General features: G+C 40.2%; 1 protein-coding gene across 1 annotated transcript in view; it reads right to left on the reverse strand.

Annotated features, from left to right (window-relative positions):
* LOC308138115 (inactive phospholipase D5) overlaps positions 1–19,120 on the reverse strand; it is a gene marked incomplete at its 5' end in the record, with an annotated part of 64,938 nt that overhangs the window by 3,745 nt on the left and 42,073 nt on the right. Inside the window, 5 exons of the mRNA XM_080507093.1 lie at positions 323–520; positions 1,758–1,885; positions 2,176–2,284; positions 3,495–3,681; positions 12,827–12,963. Coding sequence (XP_080363219.1) covers positions 323–520; positions 1,758–1,885; positions 2,176–2,284; positions 3,495–3,681; positions 12,827–12,963 — 759 coding nt within the window. The remainder of the gene's footprint in view (positions 1–322; positions 521–1,757; positions 1,886–2,175; positions 2,285–3,494; positions 3,682–12,826; positions 12,964–19,120) is intronic.

Raw genomic sequence — 19,120 nt, forward strand, 5'->3', positions numbered from 1 at the left:
TTTACCTTGGCTGCATTTTTTGATACTATTCGGTTCTCATTCTGTATTATACTTCTTTTCAAAATACATTTACATGGCAGGATGTTTGACTTGTACCAGAAAAGACCCAGATGAACATGAATCTAAAGCTCCTTCACGTCCGTAGAGATGTTCTATTACTTTGCTACAATACCAATTCAGACTGGTCAGATTTCTGCAATAGTCCCAGCCGTAAAGTACATGTAGAATTATTCAGTGGGAAAACAGATTTCACATTTGAGAAGTAATCCGTGAGTTGTTCTCTGAGATCTTCTTGGAATATGTCGTGAAAATCATCACTCACAGAGATGTAGGCTTTGGCTTTTGTGCTGTTGAAGGTGAGCTCCAGCGGCGTGTCCCTGTTGAAGAGGGCGAAGAGGCGCTTGGACCAGAAGGAAGGGATGAAGTCTTTGTACTGGAGGCCCCAGTAGAGACTGAACACTCTGTGGAGATCCAGAGCCAGACAGCTGCAGTTGTACACCAACACCCCCAGCTCCTTCCTCTGGAGAACAAACAACACCAGGCGTAAGCGGCGAGACCGCAGAATCACACCGGCCCGTTTGCAGCAACATGCCGTCAATCATTTCTGTCAACGCATCCTTCCTGGCTCATTTGAACCTGCGTGACTCTTTCCAACACGTTCATCCTTCAATCCGCCTACGCAAACCTCTCCTCGGTCGAACAACGTTGTTCACCAGCCTCGTCCAATAACAAGCCTCCGAAAACACACAACGGTGGCCTTTGTTCTCCTCATCTCATTTCACTTCCTTTTGTAAACAATTCTTTTGTACAAAGAGACATTTCCGAGTCGTCTCGCTTTTGGATTCATTCCTTTTTATGCAACTTTCTGAAATGTTCACTGATCTAAGAAAACACACTAGGTTTAAATCTACAACCTGTGCTTCTTGAGTTTTAGTGTCTTCCCTTTGATTGTGCCTGAAGAGGCCGTGGCAACTTACGCGTGCAATTCATCTTTTTAAATCAAGGCCCTTCACATGTCTGCAGATAAATGATGGTGACGAACACAACGGCTCAGCCTTTAATGATCCATCATGATGCCCGGCTTTGAAGAGAGACTTTACACTTTTCGATGCCACTGCATGCCCCCATTAAACTCCCTGATCCACCTTTGAGAATACAGACTGATCATAACATTATGACGTGGAGAACTGATTATCTCTTTATCATAACACCTAGTGTGTGCAGAAAGAGGCAGGAATGAAGGGGCATGCAAAGGGTCATGCTATACAGCGTATGTACTACCTGTTAAGTTGAAGATAAAATACAGCATTAATGTTGCCCATCATGGGAAAATGCAGTAAAATCGAGTTACCCTTTTTGCAAACTCCTAAATCTATTTATTTTTTCAGTTCTAATTTGCTAAGTGGAATATTCTAAGTGTGGAATTCTAATTGAACCACCACCAGGACTACCATATGTGAAAAATCTGAGAATTGCCAAAGGTATTCTGCAGAAGCCCAAACACATAGCCAGATACTTAGATGCAGTTGTTCTTGAGAAGATAACCAACTTGTTCTGCAACAACCTGGAGAATCTTCTCTCCGGCACTCCTTTAATAAATGCTGTAAATCCATGTAATTATGTCCAATATTCACTTGACATCATGGCAGGTTACGATGAAACCGGATTTATTAGCTCTTTTGCTAAATCTGCAAAAAAACAAAGCAAGATTTTGACGCTACCGATGCATGTGGTGAAGGGCAGTGGGTCTACCGTACTGTGGCCAGTGATCTCCAGTCCATGCTGGCACTTCCGATGTAGAAATGTCTCCTGTCGACGACCCAGAAGGAGGAGTGCAGGTTGCCTTTGGTCAGAGCTGTCATATTCACAAAGTGCACCTCTGCGTCTGGAAGTGAAGAGTGAGAGCAGGAGATTTAGTACGACACCCAAAAGCAGTGGGAGGAAGGACAATGGGAATAAAGGAGGTCAGATGGGAGATGAGGAGAAGGATAAAGGCAGATTTGGCCGGCAGGAGAGACAGGATCACAAAAAGAAGAAGAAGCAGAATAAACTGAAAAGAAGGGAATGATGGGAAGAGATTAAAAGACACAAAGAAGCGGGGTTTGGATAGACTGAAGAGACGGAGCTAAGCCGCAGCATGTTTGAATACAAACAAGCGGAAGAGTGAGAGCTCACAGTGTTTGGCGAGTGTCCTGAGCTCAGCCGAGTCAATCATCCCGCTGGAGATTTTCAGATGGACTCCTCTCGCTTTCAGCCCCTGAAGCCGGGACAGCAGAGCCCGTCCCTGAGGGGAACAACACCAACAAACCACTGCTGTCACACTGAGCTCATCTCACACTCACAGCTGATTAGATCTCTTAGATTTTCCTTTAACAATATTACCAGCAGAAGTCCTTTATGTGCTATTTCTGTATCCCCTTTCCCAGAGAGCCTCCTGTACGACAGGCAGCTACTGCAAAGCGTATTTGTTCTGATCAAGTATTCATATTTCAGTGCTTCTGCATTTCTCTTTATTTTTACAGCCGACGCAACTTCAAAAACAGAAAATAACGGCTTCAAGCTGTGGCCTTTCACAATGTTTTGTTTGGTGTCTATGTTAAACTACGGCGATAGTGTGAGAAAATTCAAAATGTAACTGAGTGGATTTATCTTGTTTCTTGTCCCTTTGTCTTATTTATACATAATGGTGACTATAAATCTGTTCTATCTATAGCAATGCACAAAACACACCTGACAGAAATCATTTATGATGTTTTCATCACATAAAATACACCTGGAGCTGCAAAACAACTTTAAAATGGTAAAAAAAAAAAAAGAAAAAGGAAAATAAAATGGTGTTATTATATTATATATTATAAATCATATATTGCTTTGAATTGTACCAAGTAGAATTTACACTGGTAAACATTTTATTAGATTTGTAGCAGTTTGTAAGTGTTTTTGGAGGGTTTATCCATTTGTTGTTTTGCTTCTCTTCCTTCTTTTTTAGTGGTTTAAGCTGTTTTGGAAATTTAAACAGCTTCACCAATTTGAGCTGTTTTATATATTTTTTTTTGTTTGTTTGGTTTTTATCTGAGCAATTTTAGTAATTAGATTTTTTGAAATTTCAATTCATTTATTTTATTAGAATTTCTCCTATTTGTACTTTTTGCACCCTTTCTTGCAATGTTAATCATTTTAGATGTTTTTACTCTTTACAAATGTTCTCATAGTTAATTGCTTCTTTTTTTGCTGTTACCATTTTTAGCCAATCAAGCCATTTTTTAAAACACTGCATTTAAGGATTTTTGTCATTTTAGCCCCCTTTTTTTTTTTTTTGAATTTGTTGAACTTCATTGTATAATTTTAATTATTTTCATTTTTTACATTACATTCACTTGTAAAAAAAAAAAAAAAAAAAAAAAGCTTTTATAGAGTAGGTTTAAGTTTTACAGGCACAAAAAATGTCAAAACGCCTGCAGACTTAAGTCCCTGTTGGCTTGTTCCACTTTTACCTGTCTGGCAGCCGGCTGGAAGCTGGATTCATAGTCGGAGGAATTCAGGAGCCACAGTGGAGAAACTATCTCCACAACCCGGATTGCCTGGTCCAGTAAGTTGTACAGCCCCTGTGAAAGGGGGACGTGGGATGTGCTGTTGTCTGAGAACGAGATGTCCTCTGGGATGTTCTCCACAAGCGCCACTCTGCGGAGGAAAAAAAAAAAAGTTAGAAAGTTTGCTTAAAACTTTCCTTCTTTTAAAACTATGTAAAAAAAAACAAAGATCCACAAAGCTGTGATGAGTCTTGACCAAAGGCACCTGTTAATAGAAAAACAGGGAAATGTACGGTAATCTGGGGCTTTATGGACTTAAACAAAGCAATTATGTGTTTGCATTAGTGGGATAATCACTGTGGGACCTGGTGCCAGTGAAACGAGGTTATGCTCTTTGTTTCCTGCTGCTCTGTGACAAAATGGTTTATGGCATCCTTCTTACTCCTGATCCGGATCGTTAGCTTAATGAGAGGAATCAAGATTTCAGGACCACACATGCCTTCAGATTCTATCAAGCGCCATTAAATCTCGCACAGGATGCCTCTGGCAGGGGCCGAGAATAATTGAAGGCTGATGTGGAGCATTGTCAGCAGCTTCGGGGTCTCGACTCCTTATTTCCTTGGAAAAAATACTGAATGGTCCCTTTCAATATGCCTGTAAATGAAACCATAGAATTTCAAACAGTTTAAATGCCCAAAACGATGCATTTGTCACGTCATCAAAATATATCTTTCCTCATCTGACTCATAATATATCATTCTGTGGAGGCAGTTGAATTCTAGTTTGGAGTAATTGAAACACATTCAGTTTATAAAAACAACAACAATCATTTACTTGTACTTTTCAAGAAAATAAAACATAATAACCTTTGAATTCACCTTTGGTTGACCCCCAGTTATTACCTGTTCCAGAAAAAAGTGGAAAATGTACTCTTGGGCAGCAGTGTAGATTAAATTACAGCTCGATGGGGGTTAATATCACATTTTGCTGTGTTTCTATTGGTTTCTCATACACTACTCCATCGCAAGGGGCATTTTAATGTCATCATCAGCAATCCGGGATAATGTGCTGTGGTCGCAAGAGGTATCATGTATAGACGTACATCGGATACCGTGGATTACATGAGGCACACTATCGGGTATTTCTCTTTATTGTCCAAGAATAATGTCAGCGAGAGTGGTTTTGCATTTTCCAGTCGTGTATACGTCAATTTAGAAACCCAGCAATTCCCTCGTCTGTATTTTACCAGGTTGCTTGAAAATGACAGGAGCATTAGTGCTGCAGTCAACAGACAGAATTAACTGTGGCAGACATGAAGCTGCAGCCACTCAGAACCGAGCCATTACCAACCTCCAGTGCTCACTGCGATCCCTCTGCATCTGACTCAGACATCGATTTTGGTCAATTGGATTTTCGGGGAGGAACATAAAGGGCAGAGGGGGCCGTTTTCGGAGAGGATGAACAGCTTAGCTTTGAGGCGTGGTGAATTATTGTGTCAAGCAGATATATTAGTACATGAGAATTCACCCACTCAGATGAGAAAGGAGAGTTTGTGGTAACCATGCTGCAGATTGTTACAATGGTTCAATATGTAAGGCCTGAATAACAAGTCCTGAAAGTCAAAAACACTCACTGTAAAACTCTCAAAAGCAAAATAAGGCACATGTACTTATCCTATAGTGACATATTTGGCCATTTTGTCTTGTCTGCACCTCTGGTTAGATGACAAACTTAATTTCCTTGTGTTGCAATGCAATGACAATAAAGCTGGGCCTAATGTAATCCATTGCTAAAAATGAGGGCTGTCAATCAAACACTTTTTTTTAAAGAAATCTCTTGATCACACAATATTTGTGAGCAAATCATTCAGAAATCTCTGATTTTGCATTTCACAGTCAGCATTAGGTTTTGACAGACTGATTTACTCCCACTGTATTGTACATATTAGTACAGTCCAATGTAAACAGTCGTGGTTTTGAGACAAAACACCAGCAGGGGCTGCAAATGTTTATACATTCAACTTCATTTGAGAAGAAAGGTGCAGATATACACACAAATACTGGTCTGCAAGCTCTTTAGTACTAATTTAGTTTGTTGTAAATCTTGTTATTTCATCAAGATGATGAAATTCATACCGCAACCGGTCAAGTCTGACCTGCGAGACAATAAAATACGTAACTTAAATTCTTAATGGTCATAATATGAGGACCAAACAACTATTATGAGATGACAATTTCAAAGCGCTGTAATAGAAGAGGTGTCTCTTGGGCAGCTGCACAGTCATGATGGACATTTAGTTCATCAACAGTTTCTCTGTGTGTTTGCCTTTACTGTCACTGCTGGCTAACATTTCAGCATTTTGGAGCACCTGAAGAGAGACAGCTCGGGGTCGTGGAGGTGCTCGACTCAAGGGCGCACTGGTGGGACCAAGTGCTGCAGGTGATAATGTAGTAGCATCACATTGAGACGAGAGTTGCCAGCTCACAGTCAGAAATAAAAAATGTATTCCCAGCTAAAACAATTAATGCAAAGTCAGACTTTTCAAAGCTTGCCAAGGGTCAAACTGGAGGACGTGCCTTCTCTGTGGTCCTAACATGCCGCCCCCTCCCCGCGGAAATCACGATCCTTAAGTTTAGCGAGGCTGGGGTCGGGATAATAACAAGTGCGGCTGGTTGATATGTGGCCGGAGGCTTTTACTTCAGTTCCCCTGTCAGTCATTGAGGACTGAACGCTGAGAGTGAGTTCAATGAAGAGGTTTAGAGAAAACAAAATAGCAAGCAGGGAGGAAATTATAGAGATTTGTGTTTACACCAGCACACAGCAAAAAATCTTTCTTCTGAATAGGCAGCAAAAAAAAAACAAGCTGGGGCAGCTGCAGTAAACGCCTCACAATAAGGAAAACAAGGATGAATGGAGGACAGGCCGAAGAAGAGGAGGGGTAATCTCATTCTGAGAGGAATCCTCTCAGTCCGCTCTAATAGCAGTGAGCTATGATGAATAGTGATTCTGACCAGCTCCAACAGTCAAACAGGCCTTGGTATTAAAAGTGCAGAATGAAGGGAGGCAGCAGTCGTTTTTTTTTTTCTTCCCTTCATCGATTTATGCAGCCTGTGTTGTCCATGGCTGGCTACCTGCTTTGTAACCCATCTGTGCACTCATCAGTGTGATTCAAATCCAGCAGCCAATACCCAAGTGGTGGAAACTTCAGTGTGTGTGTGTGTGTGTGTGTGTGTGTGTGTGTGTGTGTGTGTGTGTGTGTGTGTGTGTGTGTGTGTGTGTGTGTGTGTGTGTGTGTGTGTGTGTGTGTGTGTGTGTGTGCGTGTGTGCGCGTGCAGGTACGAGGTGCTGAGACAGAAAGCGAGAGACTGTGCTTGATCTTAATATGTTCTGCATGGCAATGGATTTCCATCTTCGCAGTGTGGTAGGTGAGCACAGTCGGGAGTCTGAGATTTATTCTCTCACAGTGGCATTTTCCAGCCCGATGTTTTATTCCTCAAAGCAAAGCTGATCTCACACCCCAACACGACGCTCACAGCTGTGTAACGTCTGGTTAACAGTTCCACTTAAATGTGGTAATGCCAATTACATGCAGAGGTTTGGGATGGCGTGGAGTAAAATGACAGTACACACAAACACCCCCCCCCACCCCCACCCCCACCCCCAAAAAAAGCGCGACATCTGATATAAATTATCCAGTCTCTCATGAGCTGCTCTGAGCGCTGCGTGTACGGCAGCGAGGACATTAATATGGGGATCACAGCAGCTGCCGCCTGTGTGCTGTTCATTTCGCTTCTATCAGGTGCCACGAAGGAGCTTGTTGGCACTGTGAGCACATCCAGGATGTAAATTTCATTCCATTGTTTGGATGTATTTAATGCGAAAATGACCATCTGTGCTCAATGCAAATGACTTTGGACTGCCAATACTTGGGTCACACTGTTTCCTACCAGCCATGAGTACTGCTGCAGGAGCTAATAACTTACTTTAACTGGCTGTTTATTTTAAATATACCGAGCAGTGGTTGTTATTATTTACCTCACAAGAAGTATGACTTTACCCAGCATGTTGTTTCTATTAACTTTTGATGATAAACCATGATTAAAATCAAACAATTAAGATGCCATTTTAGAATAGGAATTTATTGTAAGAGTGCCTGAAATAATTAGAATAATATGATTCTTTGCAGTTAGAACAGTTGCCGACTATATATAGAGACAAAACACAGAATTTGTAATGGAGAGTAGAGGTCTACCTTTTATTGTACAATGGATCTCAACAGCCCTTTACAATAATATCTTAAAACTTAAACAGAAAAAAACTTTCCTGCTAAAACGACTTGGGACGGTGTGTTGTCAGTGGAGGAACTGTTACTGGAAATCTTACTTTTCCTGTTGAAATGTAACTATTCTGATGACTCAGCAGTCTAATTTTTTTGAAGTTCTGAATTGAGGTTGCACTTGAGCAAGGATGGCAGCTTTATCTGAGTCTGGATGTCAAATGTTTATTTCATGAATATATATTTGCATCACAGATATAAGATGCGTTCCCACCACTCTGATGAAAACATTTTGTTCTGTGACCATATCTTTCTTTGCCACCACATTTACACTGCAGTTGTTTTAAATGGCTTCCTGATTGTTTTTATTTTGGAGAGCGCACACATTAATTGTCTTCATAAAAACCGTTAAAGTCCTCTTTAGCAAAGAGTTACAGAAGGAGTAAATCCAGTATGAACATATCATTTTGTCCAACAATCGCCTTTTAGAAAGATATCTCAAACTCTTTTGATTGATTTAGCAAAAACCAATATTTTTGGGAATTCATCTGAACAACAGCAAAAATAGAACAAGTACTAGTTTCTTGCAGCATCACTAGTGATTGAAGTAAACAAAACAGGTGTGACAAAGAGGAAGAAAAAAATACTCCGTGATGCACAAGTGGTTGAGCATCGAAAATACAGGTGAAGCTTCAAACCAAGAGTTTGCCACTCTGCTTCCTCTACTGAGTGGAGGATCTTGTCTAATTTTATAGAGGTCCAAATGGTACTGCATGGAACTTCCATAAAAGTTAGGGGCGACAGTGAAATCACATCAGAACAGAATGGTCTTCATCCAGGACCTGAAACTACTATAATGTATAAATGTATACATCGATGCATGTGAAACTATAATGTATACATCGCATGGCACCAAGACCAAGGTAACACAGAATTCACTTCATCACTACTAAAAATGCTCTGACTTGATCAAAATAAAAATGTAAAAGTCTTACAATGTAGGAAAGATAACATACTTCCCTATAAATTATATCAGATACTTTTCATTTATGTTTTGAGTTTTTCTATACAATGAAAGATGCCATTGTACATTTTCTCCAGTTTCCTCTTAAGGCAACACTGTACGCAATAGCATGTAAAATGGAAGTCCTTGCACAAACGGAGAAAGTTGCATCTACGGCCCTGTTTACACGACAACGTTTCACCTAATCCGTTAAATAAAGGGAGTGTGTTTACACTGCAGCTGCAGGGACAATGATGTAGTTAGTATGCCGGGGCCACGGGAGGGCGCTGTTCCTTGATTTTGTAATGAAACCACACAGACGTGTACAGAAAACAATACGCTATAAACGTGAAGAAAATGGAGAGAACTGGACATCCATATGGACTGATGACGCATCGGATGCTATCAGGGGTGAGTCTCAACTATAAAACTACTGATATGGACGATGAAACTGGAATACTGACTGCGAGTCATACCACTACGGGGCCGCCATGTTTGTTTACAACTGGATGAGAAGGAGAGAGGGGGAGAGAAGTGCATGCGCAGTAACAGGCTGGCCGTGAAACAATCTTTCCAGCTTGGGAGTTGGATTGAAAACTTCCTGATACAGTGCATCCGCACACTGGTGTCGTGTAAACGAACCTCCCAAAAGTGAAGAACGTTTTGCAGATACAGTCACAATCGTTGTCCTAAGTTCGAGGTAACATGAAAACAACTGAAAGAACAATGGATTTAACTAATTACAGGCAACTGCTTTTGAGGCAACATGTGATTGGGCAAGATGCAGCCTTATCGTAAGGCCACACTGGGGTGTCGTAGTATTTGATCCCGCCGAAGACAGGTTTTTCTCCCCAGCTTCGTCTCGCTGCCTAAAAACCTTCAGGACAACAAATTGCCCTGATATTAGAATGACAGTGTGCACTGCTGTGTTTGACCGTTCCCGGAGTGTAACCTGTAGGGTCGGCTCCAGTTCCATCCGGGGAGCTTGAATTGAATAAAGTCGTACACAAGATGGATGGACAGTTTTACAGTGTCTGTCTTGCAGCAAGTCATTGTGACTTGCATGGTGAACTTACCACTGCAACTTTGATAAGAACCCATGTGAAGCCGCTTACATATTTGGTTTGTTAAATACTGTCTTCAGGTTTTCTGTGGCTTGGTTTTACAATGATCTGTTTCAGATGAAAATCTCTGATAAATACTGCAAAGCAGGGGGTCATGAAGCAAGCAGCAGTTCAGTGATATTTGGGATTTGTGCCCATCTGGTTTCCGCAAGCATCACTTCTGCGTCTCCCCAAAGAGGCTGTAAATCAATACTAACCTTCTTATCAGCCGTCTGACAGCCGGTAATTACACGTGTGCGTCAGGGAAGCATCAAGCTTCAGTTTGGACAGGATCAGATGAGATCAACTGGGGCCATGTTCCTCCAACAAACAGCACTGTTTTAAGTCTGCGAGGACTCGTGATTTACTATAAACATAGATGGAAGTGTTAATGATCAAGGTGGAAACTATCAGTGGGAGAGAGAAAATATTTTTTTTTCTGTGCATTAGCAACAAAACAACTCAGGTCTCCTGTTACCGAGTTACAGAGATTCTCATTTATTATGGAGACAAAAACAGATTTAAAAGAAATCTACATAACGAAACATCCAGCTGACATGTCTAAATTACAACACTGCAAACAAAACGATGCTGAGTCATTATTCCAGCTAGGATGCTTTATTTCTATCTTTTTCCTGAATAGAAAGAAATGGCTGCTCTGCTCTGTTTTCCATCTTAAGTTGTATTACATTTTAAAGTAATCACTGGATCCCTTTCAAAGAGGCGACATGAAGAAATGCCAGTGACTCAGAAGGGCCTTATATGCATTTGCTTTGATGAATTTAGAAGTTGTAGGAGTTTTGACAGAGCCTGAGCAGGCCTCAATGCACCTCCTTTATAAACCTGCCAGTCTCACCGTGATATATCTGTTTTTCTATTAGCAACTCGCTTTAGGCAAAATGCTATATTAAATCAGTAATGATACATCTAAAAAGTGTGTTGAAAAGAATTGATATCACTTTGAAGACACATGGAAATGTGACAGCACACATTTCTGAATGCGAATCTTAAACTGACAGGATTCCCATAAGCAGCTGATGCATCGATTTGCCGTTCCCTTGTCTGCTCCACCCTCCTTCAATCACCCCCCCACCCCCAATCTCGTACTCGTCTTTCATCACAAGAAGAGTCCGATTCAGCTTCACAAGTTGGGATTGCACTTTGAGTCTTGTGTGGAAGCGAGGCGTGTCTGAGATAATCCTCTGAAAGGTCATTCAATGGTCGATTTGAGGAGGAGGAGGGAGAGAGTAGATGGGCACAGACACATGGATACAGAGGGAGAGAGGGGGGGGGGGTAATTCAAGGCTGAATGGTAAATTGGATGATAAGAGTCTAATGGAGGAAAAACCAGTTGGAGGACAGGACTGCTGCATCAGCCCGTTTCACTGTCAACGACCGCGACTCCACTGTGGCTTTCAAACTCTAAAAACTCCAACAAGACAGTGAGAACTTTGCTCCGGCTTAAAGCTGCTTGCAGAACAGCCCGGTAAGCATTTCAGGGAGTAGGGGAGCGTACAACCGACTCGGGATAAAGGTGTCAGGGTGTGTTACATCCATCGATGTTTGGCTCAGTCAAAGGGAGCCGTCTCTCTCCTTTCTCTTTACACATCAGCAATGCCGCTCTCAAACACCTGCACACACCTCCAGACGCTGCTGAGCTCTGAGATCTCTGCTTGTTTTTCAATAGACCTTTTTTTTTTTTTTTTTTAAAGAGCTCAGTGATTGTTATTTTGGTGAGTAGGAACTAGACAAAGTTGGCTTTGGTTCCCAACCCATGTTGTGGGGGCACCAAAGATCCCACAAGGCTTTTCTGAGGTTGTCAAAGTAAGGCTTGTAAATTCCGACAAAAACATAATGGATTGAGATGAAATAGGATGACGAGCCTGAGCCAGCTCTAAACCATGAAGATTGAGGCAATAGATTGTTTTCTTCTGCACACTTTCTTACTCTGAATTTGTTTTCTGACTTTTTGTTGTGGACATCAGGAATACTAATGTATGATTTTTTTTCTCGTTATGATAGTAAGGTTTAGTCTACTGTAGTTTTTGGGGTGTTGTGTGACTGTTTCCTCACATTTTATTATTTTCTATGACATTTTTGAACACTTTCTTATAAAATTATGAAATATTCTAAAGTTGTTATAAGTGTTTGATTACCTCCAAACTGGTATCATTTTCACCATGAAGGCATTTGGGGGAAAAGCAGCAATGACTTTCAGTGGATTTCTTTAATTTGTTGTACAATAATAAGCCTACTATAAATAGTTCTGTGCTTTGTTGTCATGTTTTGTCATCCCTGATCCCCGGTTGTGTACCTTTATCCTCGACTTTTTCTCCCAAAGATTTTGATTTAGTCTGGACTTAGGCTTCTACTTTGTTTTTGTGAAACTAGTATTTCAGCTCTTGTTCTGGGCTATTTCCATGCCCATAAAAGAACAAATGTATCTACCAATCCTAGGAATGACTAGTCACAACATACAGTATATAAGATCTGTGCCACTGGTGATGCTGCCTTGTTTCTTTAATAATAATAATCTAAAAAAAAGTGGCTGTAGTGCCGCTGTCTCTCTCTGCCCTGGTCAGTGAGTACAATCTTAGATTTAGCATCGGTTACTCAGTTATGACAACAGTTTCTCTTGGTGGATGCTAACATCCTGCTTGTTTTTCATCTTCCTCCAAATAAATGATGCAAAAATACTATCGAGGAAAGAAAAAAATCTTTCTTTAATTAAAGAAAATGCACACTCAGATGAGTCCGAGGCAGCCTGCTCGCTTCAGGCAGACCCTCACCGTGTTGATTTGTCACTATTACAACTACATGTACATCATTAAGACGAGCTGATTCTCAGCAGCTCGGTGAAAAAGTATATAAAACGCTTGCAGTCTCATCTACTTGGTGGTGGTCCAGCTCTCACCTGCAGCTCCTGCTACAGTTCTCCTCTGTGATCCCGTCTTCGTCTTCGCCCCAGATGTCCACAGCCGAGAAAATCAACGCCATCAACACGGCAAAGCAGCACACCAAGGCAAAGATCACGATGCATTTCTGCTGAGACTGCAAGAAAAAGGAAGGAAAACAACATTGATTACCAAAGCGTTTTTTTTTTTTTTTTTTTCCTCTTCATCTCAGCAACAGAAACAAGGCCAAAGTTCCTCTACCTCGGCTGCCCTTAGCCGGCTGGCTGACAGAACTGATTTAATGCACAGCTCAGCAGGTCATAACATGATAGACGAGACTTTAACACAAACATGCCGAAGGTTTCTGCTCGACCTTGCAAGTTCAAGCAAGAGCAAATAAAAGACTGGAGGTCAAGGAAAATTGTAGAGAAGTCATAAAGCTGGATACGATCAATTTTCTCTTTGCATCCATTAACGAAGCATGTTTTCATTAAGTTAGAACGATCGCATATGGCTGCGAGAACCACCATGACGGACAGTGAATCCCAGCTGTTAATGCTCCGTCCATCTGCTTTCAGAGGACGTGACACCCGCGATGACCGACCATCTGGGGTTTCTACAGAAACCTCTCAACATCTAAAATCCACACTATTTTACCATCTGGGGAAAAAAAAAAAAAAAAAGCACAGATAAATACAAATGAGGCTAGGATAGTATGATAGTATCAATAAATAATGTTTGCTGATGTGTGCTCTCTCTGATAGAGATGCAGCCTTTGCAACTGTTACGTGTAATGGTGTTTTATTAAATAAGCCCTATTTGGATAGGGTAGTATTTGTCATAAATATTTATTGCATTCGTTTTCACTCTTCAGACTACAACTGGCATAAATGTGTTATAAAAAAGTTACACAGGCCTGCTCATTTCATTATCCATCAATTTCAGTGACTGAAAAAATAGCTTTCTTCTACTTCTTTAGTTATGACATTTAAAATGTCACATTAAAATGGCAATTTGATGTTAAGAAACACACATAAATCATAATTTTCTGCAAATTGGCTTGATTATTATAATGTGGCATTCTGATCAGATTATACAGCGATTAGTATCTCTCTGTCTCTCTCTTTAAAAAGACTTAATTTGCAGGTTCAACTGCTTTGTACGATCCCCAAGTGTATTTTTTGGCTCATGTTTCGCGTACACTTGGCCAAGTTTAAGTAAAACTGGCCACACATTCCTTGTGGGAGGAATTCTACTCCCCGTGAAGCACATTTTCCATTGTTGTTGACAGGAGGGGAAAAGTCTTTACGCTTCTTTTGAAGAATATTTACCTCACTGGAGGACTCAAGAATGAAAATGGATAATAACTGTGTAAAGTTTTCTGCTGCATTATGCCACAAAAATAAAACTACTCGTAACAGAAAAACAGAGAAGCTTAAGCGTTTTTTTTTAATGTACTCATGTTGAATTCAAGAAAAGGTACGTGTAAAGCAAATGAATGCTTTAGTTTAAGGCCAAATAACACATTTTGACAACATTATATTGACAGCCAAGACACAAGCTATTTATTGAAGATGAGATCTTTTCTGGGTAGAACAAGCAGCACCATATTCTTTAAAAATCCCGTTTATTCTTTTTTGTAAAGTTACCAAACATGTTGAAAGCCTCGGCTTTGTCACAAGGTCTGTAGGTCAAGCTTTCTGCCAGATCACCATGCAGTCATGGTGAAATAAATGAGCTCAACTGATATGGAATTGAATAAACGATGCAGTCAAACTATCCAATCGGAATAAAATAATACACTTAGGCAGGGATTCATTTTCAAGAATTGAACGCAGTAGTTAATATATATTTGTAAGACATACTTGTTTATGTACAAAATACAGCAGTTTTCATGTTGTCATGCACATCACGTCTCATTTCCTTTCCTTTAACATGATCATGCGTGTCCATTACATCTGGGTGTCCTGAAACATCTGGCTTCCTTTACAGCCAAGAGGGACATTTCATCACGCGACCAGTGTTCATGAAAATATCCATGAGAAAAAGCTTTCCCTGAAGAATATAAGGTCAAAGGAAAAGTTGACAGAGAAGGACAATAAATAGTTTTCACATACAGCACACAGCAGGAAACATCTGGGATGGGCTGTCGTTTTCTAGTATGTTGAAGAAATAACTACAGAATAAAAAGGAAACTACAAACCAGTAAATAGAAAAACAAACGCCAGTGTAATGAGACAAATGACACAGTAAACTTTAGTGCAAAACCATGGACAACAGTAGTAACAGTTTGAGACCACACCCATTCTCATAATGATTCTTATATTAGTTAAAAATGAAAACCAAAATGGTTCAAATGATAAAACAGCTGAAATGGGTAAAGCAGTTTAAATTTGTAAAACAGCTTAAACTAGAACTGAGGGTAAAGCACCTATCTTGCCTCAATCTGTCCTTTGTGAGCTGTAAAGTAGATGTGAACCAATTTCTGGGAAATCCATCCATCCATCCATCTTCCTTTCCCGCTTTGTCCATTTGGGGTGGAGGTGGCAGTATAGAGAGCAGAGAGGCCCGGGCTTCTGGGAAATACCCCGTCTATTTGTAAAACAATAACAGATGTATCCTGATCACTTTGAAAGCTGCCCGAGGAACCAAAACCAATTATGCTTGAACTCAGCGGATCATTGGCGCAGTCAACCAAACTCATCTCCCTCAACCGACAAACCTTATATCATATGCCATCAACCTCAGTGAGCCACACCAACACCATCCCTGAGTTAGTTTACACTGTTTATTCTAGCTAGAGAGATTCATGCCCATAAATCCTCATTTGGGAATTAAATTAATGCACTGCCCAGTCAATGGAGAACGGCGAGCAGGGATATTCAGTCTCATGTCTGACAAGGGAACACTGTTTTCTCTTCCATATTTGATTGTTTCTTATGTCACAACAAAGTGTCGTCTCTCTGCTCCCCATGGTTGTAAGAGGTGTCTCTGAAGGTTACAGCAGCATGAAGGTGAAAGTGAACTGACCTGAAAACAGCTCCGATTTAAAAATGGTTAACATAAAAAAAGCAAAACAAAACTATCCTCCCTGCATGTGCACTTCACTGACATACACTCAGCACACATTCACAGGGTAAATAGAGGTTAAATCAAAACTGCTAGTCATCAGCCTGACCATATATAATGGAATAAAAGCTATTCTAGGCGAAGGTGCACCTGCGGGAGACCGAGGCACGGTGCAGCTGCTTTCACATGTGTGTGTATAATGGCCAATATGTGACCGCAAGCACCGCATACGGTGTTACCTAACACCAGAGCACGGCTGCAGATCAATACAGCTTCTGTTACAGGAAATACTTTCCAACACAGGAAGCCGTTTAGAAAAATATATAAAGACATTTGTACATGTAAAAGTCAAAGAAAGAAGGAAAATCTGAAGTTCTGCAGCCAAGGTATTTCATTCTAGTACTGAAACAAAGAAAATTACTAGACTTTCAAGAGTGCTTTGGTTGCTTATTTGTTTGTTTTTTCCAACGATGAGATTCTGCGTAAATTTGCTCTTACGGGTGAAGAACTTGAAACTTTATCCCGAGTTCTGCTGCATTTCAATCATCCAGCAATATCGATTTTAATATGCACCAGTAATTTCAACTGCACATCAAACATGCATACTTACATAATGTATATATATATTCAGAAAGTATTATTTCTATAAACTATTATCTGCAGCCATCACTGCACCATTTTCCAATTAAAGTGTTTAAAGTGTATAAAAGCACCATCCGTCATGATCGTTCAGACTTTAGGCTCCTGTTGAGAAAACACTATTGGGTGTTTCTTTTATAATGACTGAATTTTGAACTAAGCCGTCAATCTGTCCATGTAAGTCTGATCTGAAATGCAAAAACTCCTCACATCTGAATTTCACTCAGATCTTTCTCCAAGCTAAAATATATAAAGCAGTTTTTTTCATCATTCATTTTAGAGGGATTTGTTTTTTTTGTTGTTTTTTTTAATCTGTTTACACTTACAGTTCATTTCACAGATGTGTGCAAAAAAAAAAAAAAAAAATTCCACCCATCTTAGCAGAAGCAAACGATGGCCTGGAGTGACTTGCAAAAAAATACAAATTTAAGTGATTCATAAGTAACATGGTTTAGTGAAATTGCTTGCTGGCTGTTTTAAAAAAGCTCCCCTGAGTCCATCTAAAAAGGTCTGTGCAAGGTGGATGGCTCAGAGCCAGACTCAAACTCAAACCCACACACACACACACACACACACACTAAAACAAACGCACCCGCACTTCGACTGTCACTGTGCTCACAGACACGCAGACAGAGGTGAAGGCCGGACCAGACGAGTCGGCTGTTTATATGCACACATCAGAGGGAGAAATTTTAAACAGATTCTGTCTGCCCTTCTCTTTCAGCTCTCCGTCGGGGCTCTCCTTTACTGCACAGTGAAGGATTGACTCCTTCCACACATCTACAAGTGACATGGAAAACTAAAGTGAAGTGATTGGAGCTGGTCCTTCTTTTTTTATTGTCCCACTTTTATTTTGCCCTTCTGTGTCATTGTATGGTGTGGGTTAGTAAACACACTGCAGAGAGCATATGGTCCCTGCAGCTTTCAGGACACATTCAAGGAGATCTTAAAGAAAAGCAGAATTACTTTCTCCCGCAAGAATGGCGTCTAATTATCCTCTTATGTTTCCGGATGGCGACACAACTCGGACCCATGTTGCTTGGAGGGAAAGGGAATGACTTGGTCTAATTTGTCTAATGAGCCTTTGCAGCCGTGCAGATTCTGTGTTGATGAGCGGAGAGTGGAGTTCAAAAGTGTTTCACAAGAAGCTCTGTTTCCAACCACGAACAAAGACGTTGGTCCAGACATGTAAAGAGAAGAAGAAGAAGAAGAAGAAGAAGAAGAAGAAGAAGAAGAAGAAGAAGAAGAAGAAGAAGAAGAAGAAGAAGAAGAAGAAGAAGAAGAAGAAGAAGAAGAAGAAGAAGAAGAAGAAAATTAAGGCAGATCAGCCTTTTGTTGCATGCAGATCAGCTTGTGGTACAGTCCCACACGTGTTTTAAATCGATTTAAACAAAAGGTGACAAGGTGTACTCTGTGTAACAGAGCCTGAATTAAAATATGTAATTTTACACTGTAAAGTTCAACACAGCTGTTTTAACAACCTCTGACCTTCATAATGAATCACAACAGAATTTTGGCTCGGTTCACAATAAAAACTTTTAGTGCCGAGGTGGAATCTCAAATATTTTGTTAGGGTTAGTCTATAAGTCGAAGTAACTCAAATGTATACACATATGATTTGCCAGTGACAAAACTGAAATAGGATGTGTATTTGCTGTGTGGCTCCAAATATATAATAGACCCAATCTGTAATTATACGTTCAATATTTGTTCTTTTTTGTTTGTTTATGGTGAAACAACACAGAGACACTCAGAGAATCACATAAAATATGAATGGAAAGGTTTAAAACAAACAGGTACTGTTGTTGTAGATCACAAGCTACCATTTTTAACAATTCCTCTTTGACAAGTTTTCTGTCTTTCTGAGGTCACAACCTTTTGCACAAAGCCTCATAGATCATAGTTTGGTGCAAACTCACAGATAGTAGATCAATCATGAGCAACTCGAACAACAGCAAAATTTAATTTAAAATGTATATATATATATATATATATATATATATATATATATATATGGCTCCATGCTTCGATCGTTCCCATTCTAAGAGTGGTTTCCTTCACGACCCACACATCAATAATGGCAAAATGTGAACAAAAGATTCCATCTATTGCACATCCCATAGCACTAAATCTGGGACAAATACAAATGGTGTCCCAGTCATATACTATAATTGTCTTTTTATCTGTGCCCAACATCTGCACACCGGATCACTCTGTGGTGTCGCTCCATCAGAGAGACATTCATCCTGAGAGAAGAGATGCAAAAACTCTCTATGCATGCAGCAAATTACAACATCGCTCAGTGGAATAAAGTCAGCCTGCATTTTTATTAAGGGTACGGAGACGCAGCGTTCGGGAGACAAGAATATATTTGGTTTATGTCTTGGGAGCCTTGTTAAATTTTAGTCACGTCATGTCTTGTCTTTCTTTACTGTCCCCTATAAAATACAATTATACTCCATTATCTCCTTCTTGCAGCCCCAGTCATAATGTGAATACAATAAACTGATGTCAGATTATTTATTTGCTTTTTTACTGAGGTCACTGCAGAGAGTTTCCATCAGTCTGGCTTTAACCACCATTTTGTCTCATTTTAAGTTGTATCG

The sequence above is a fragment of the Blennius ocellaris genome, assembly GCF_963422515.1.
Source record: "Blennius ocellaris genome assembly, chromosome: 13".
In the NCBI taxonomy this organism is placed as follows: Eukaryota; Metazoa; Chordata; class Actinopteri; order Blenniiformes; family Blenniidae; genus Blennius; species Blennius ocellaris.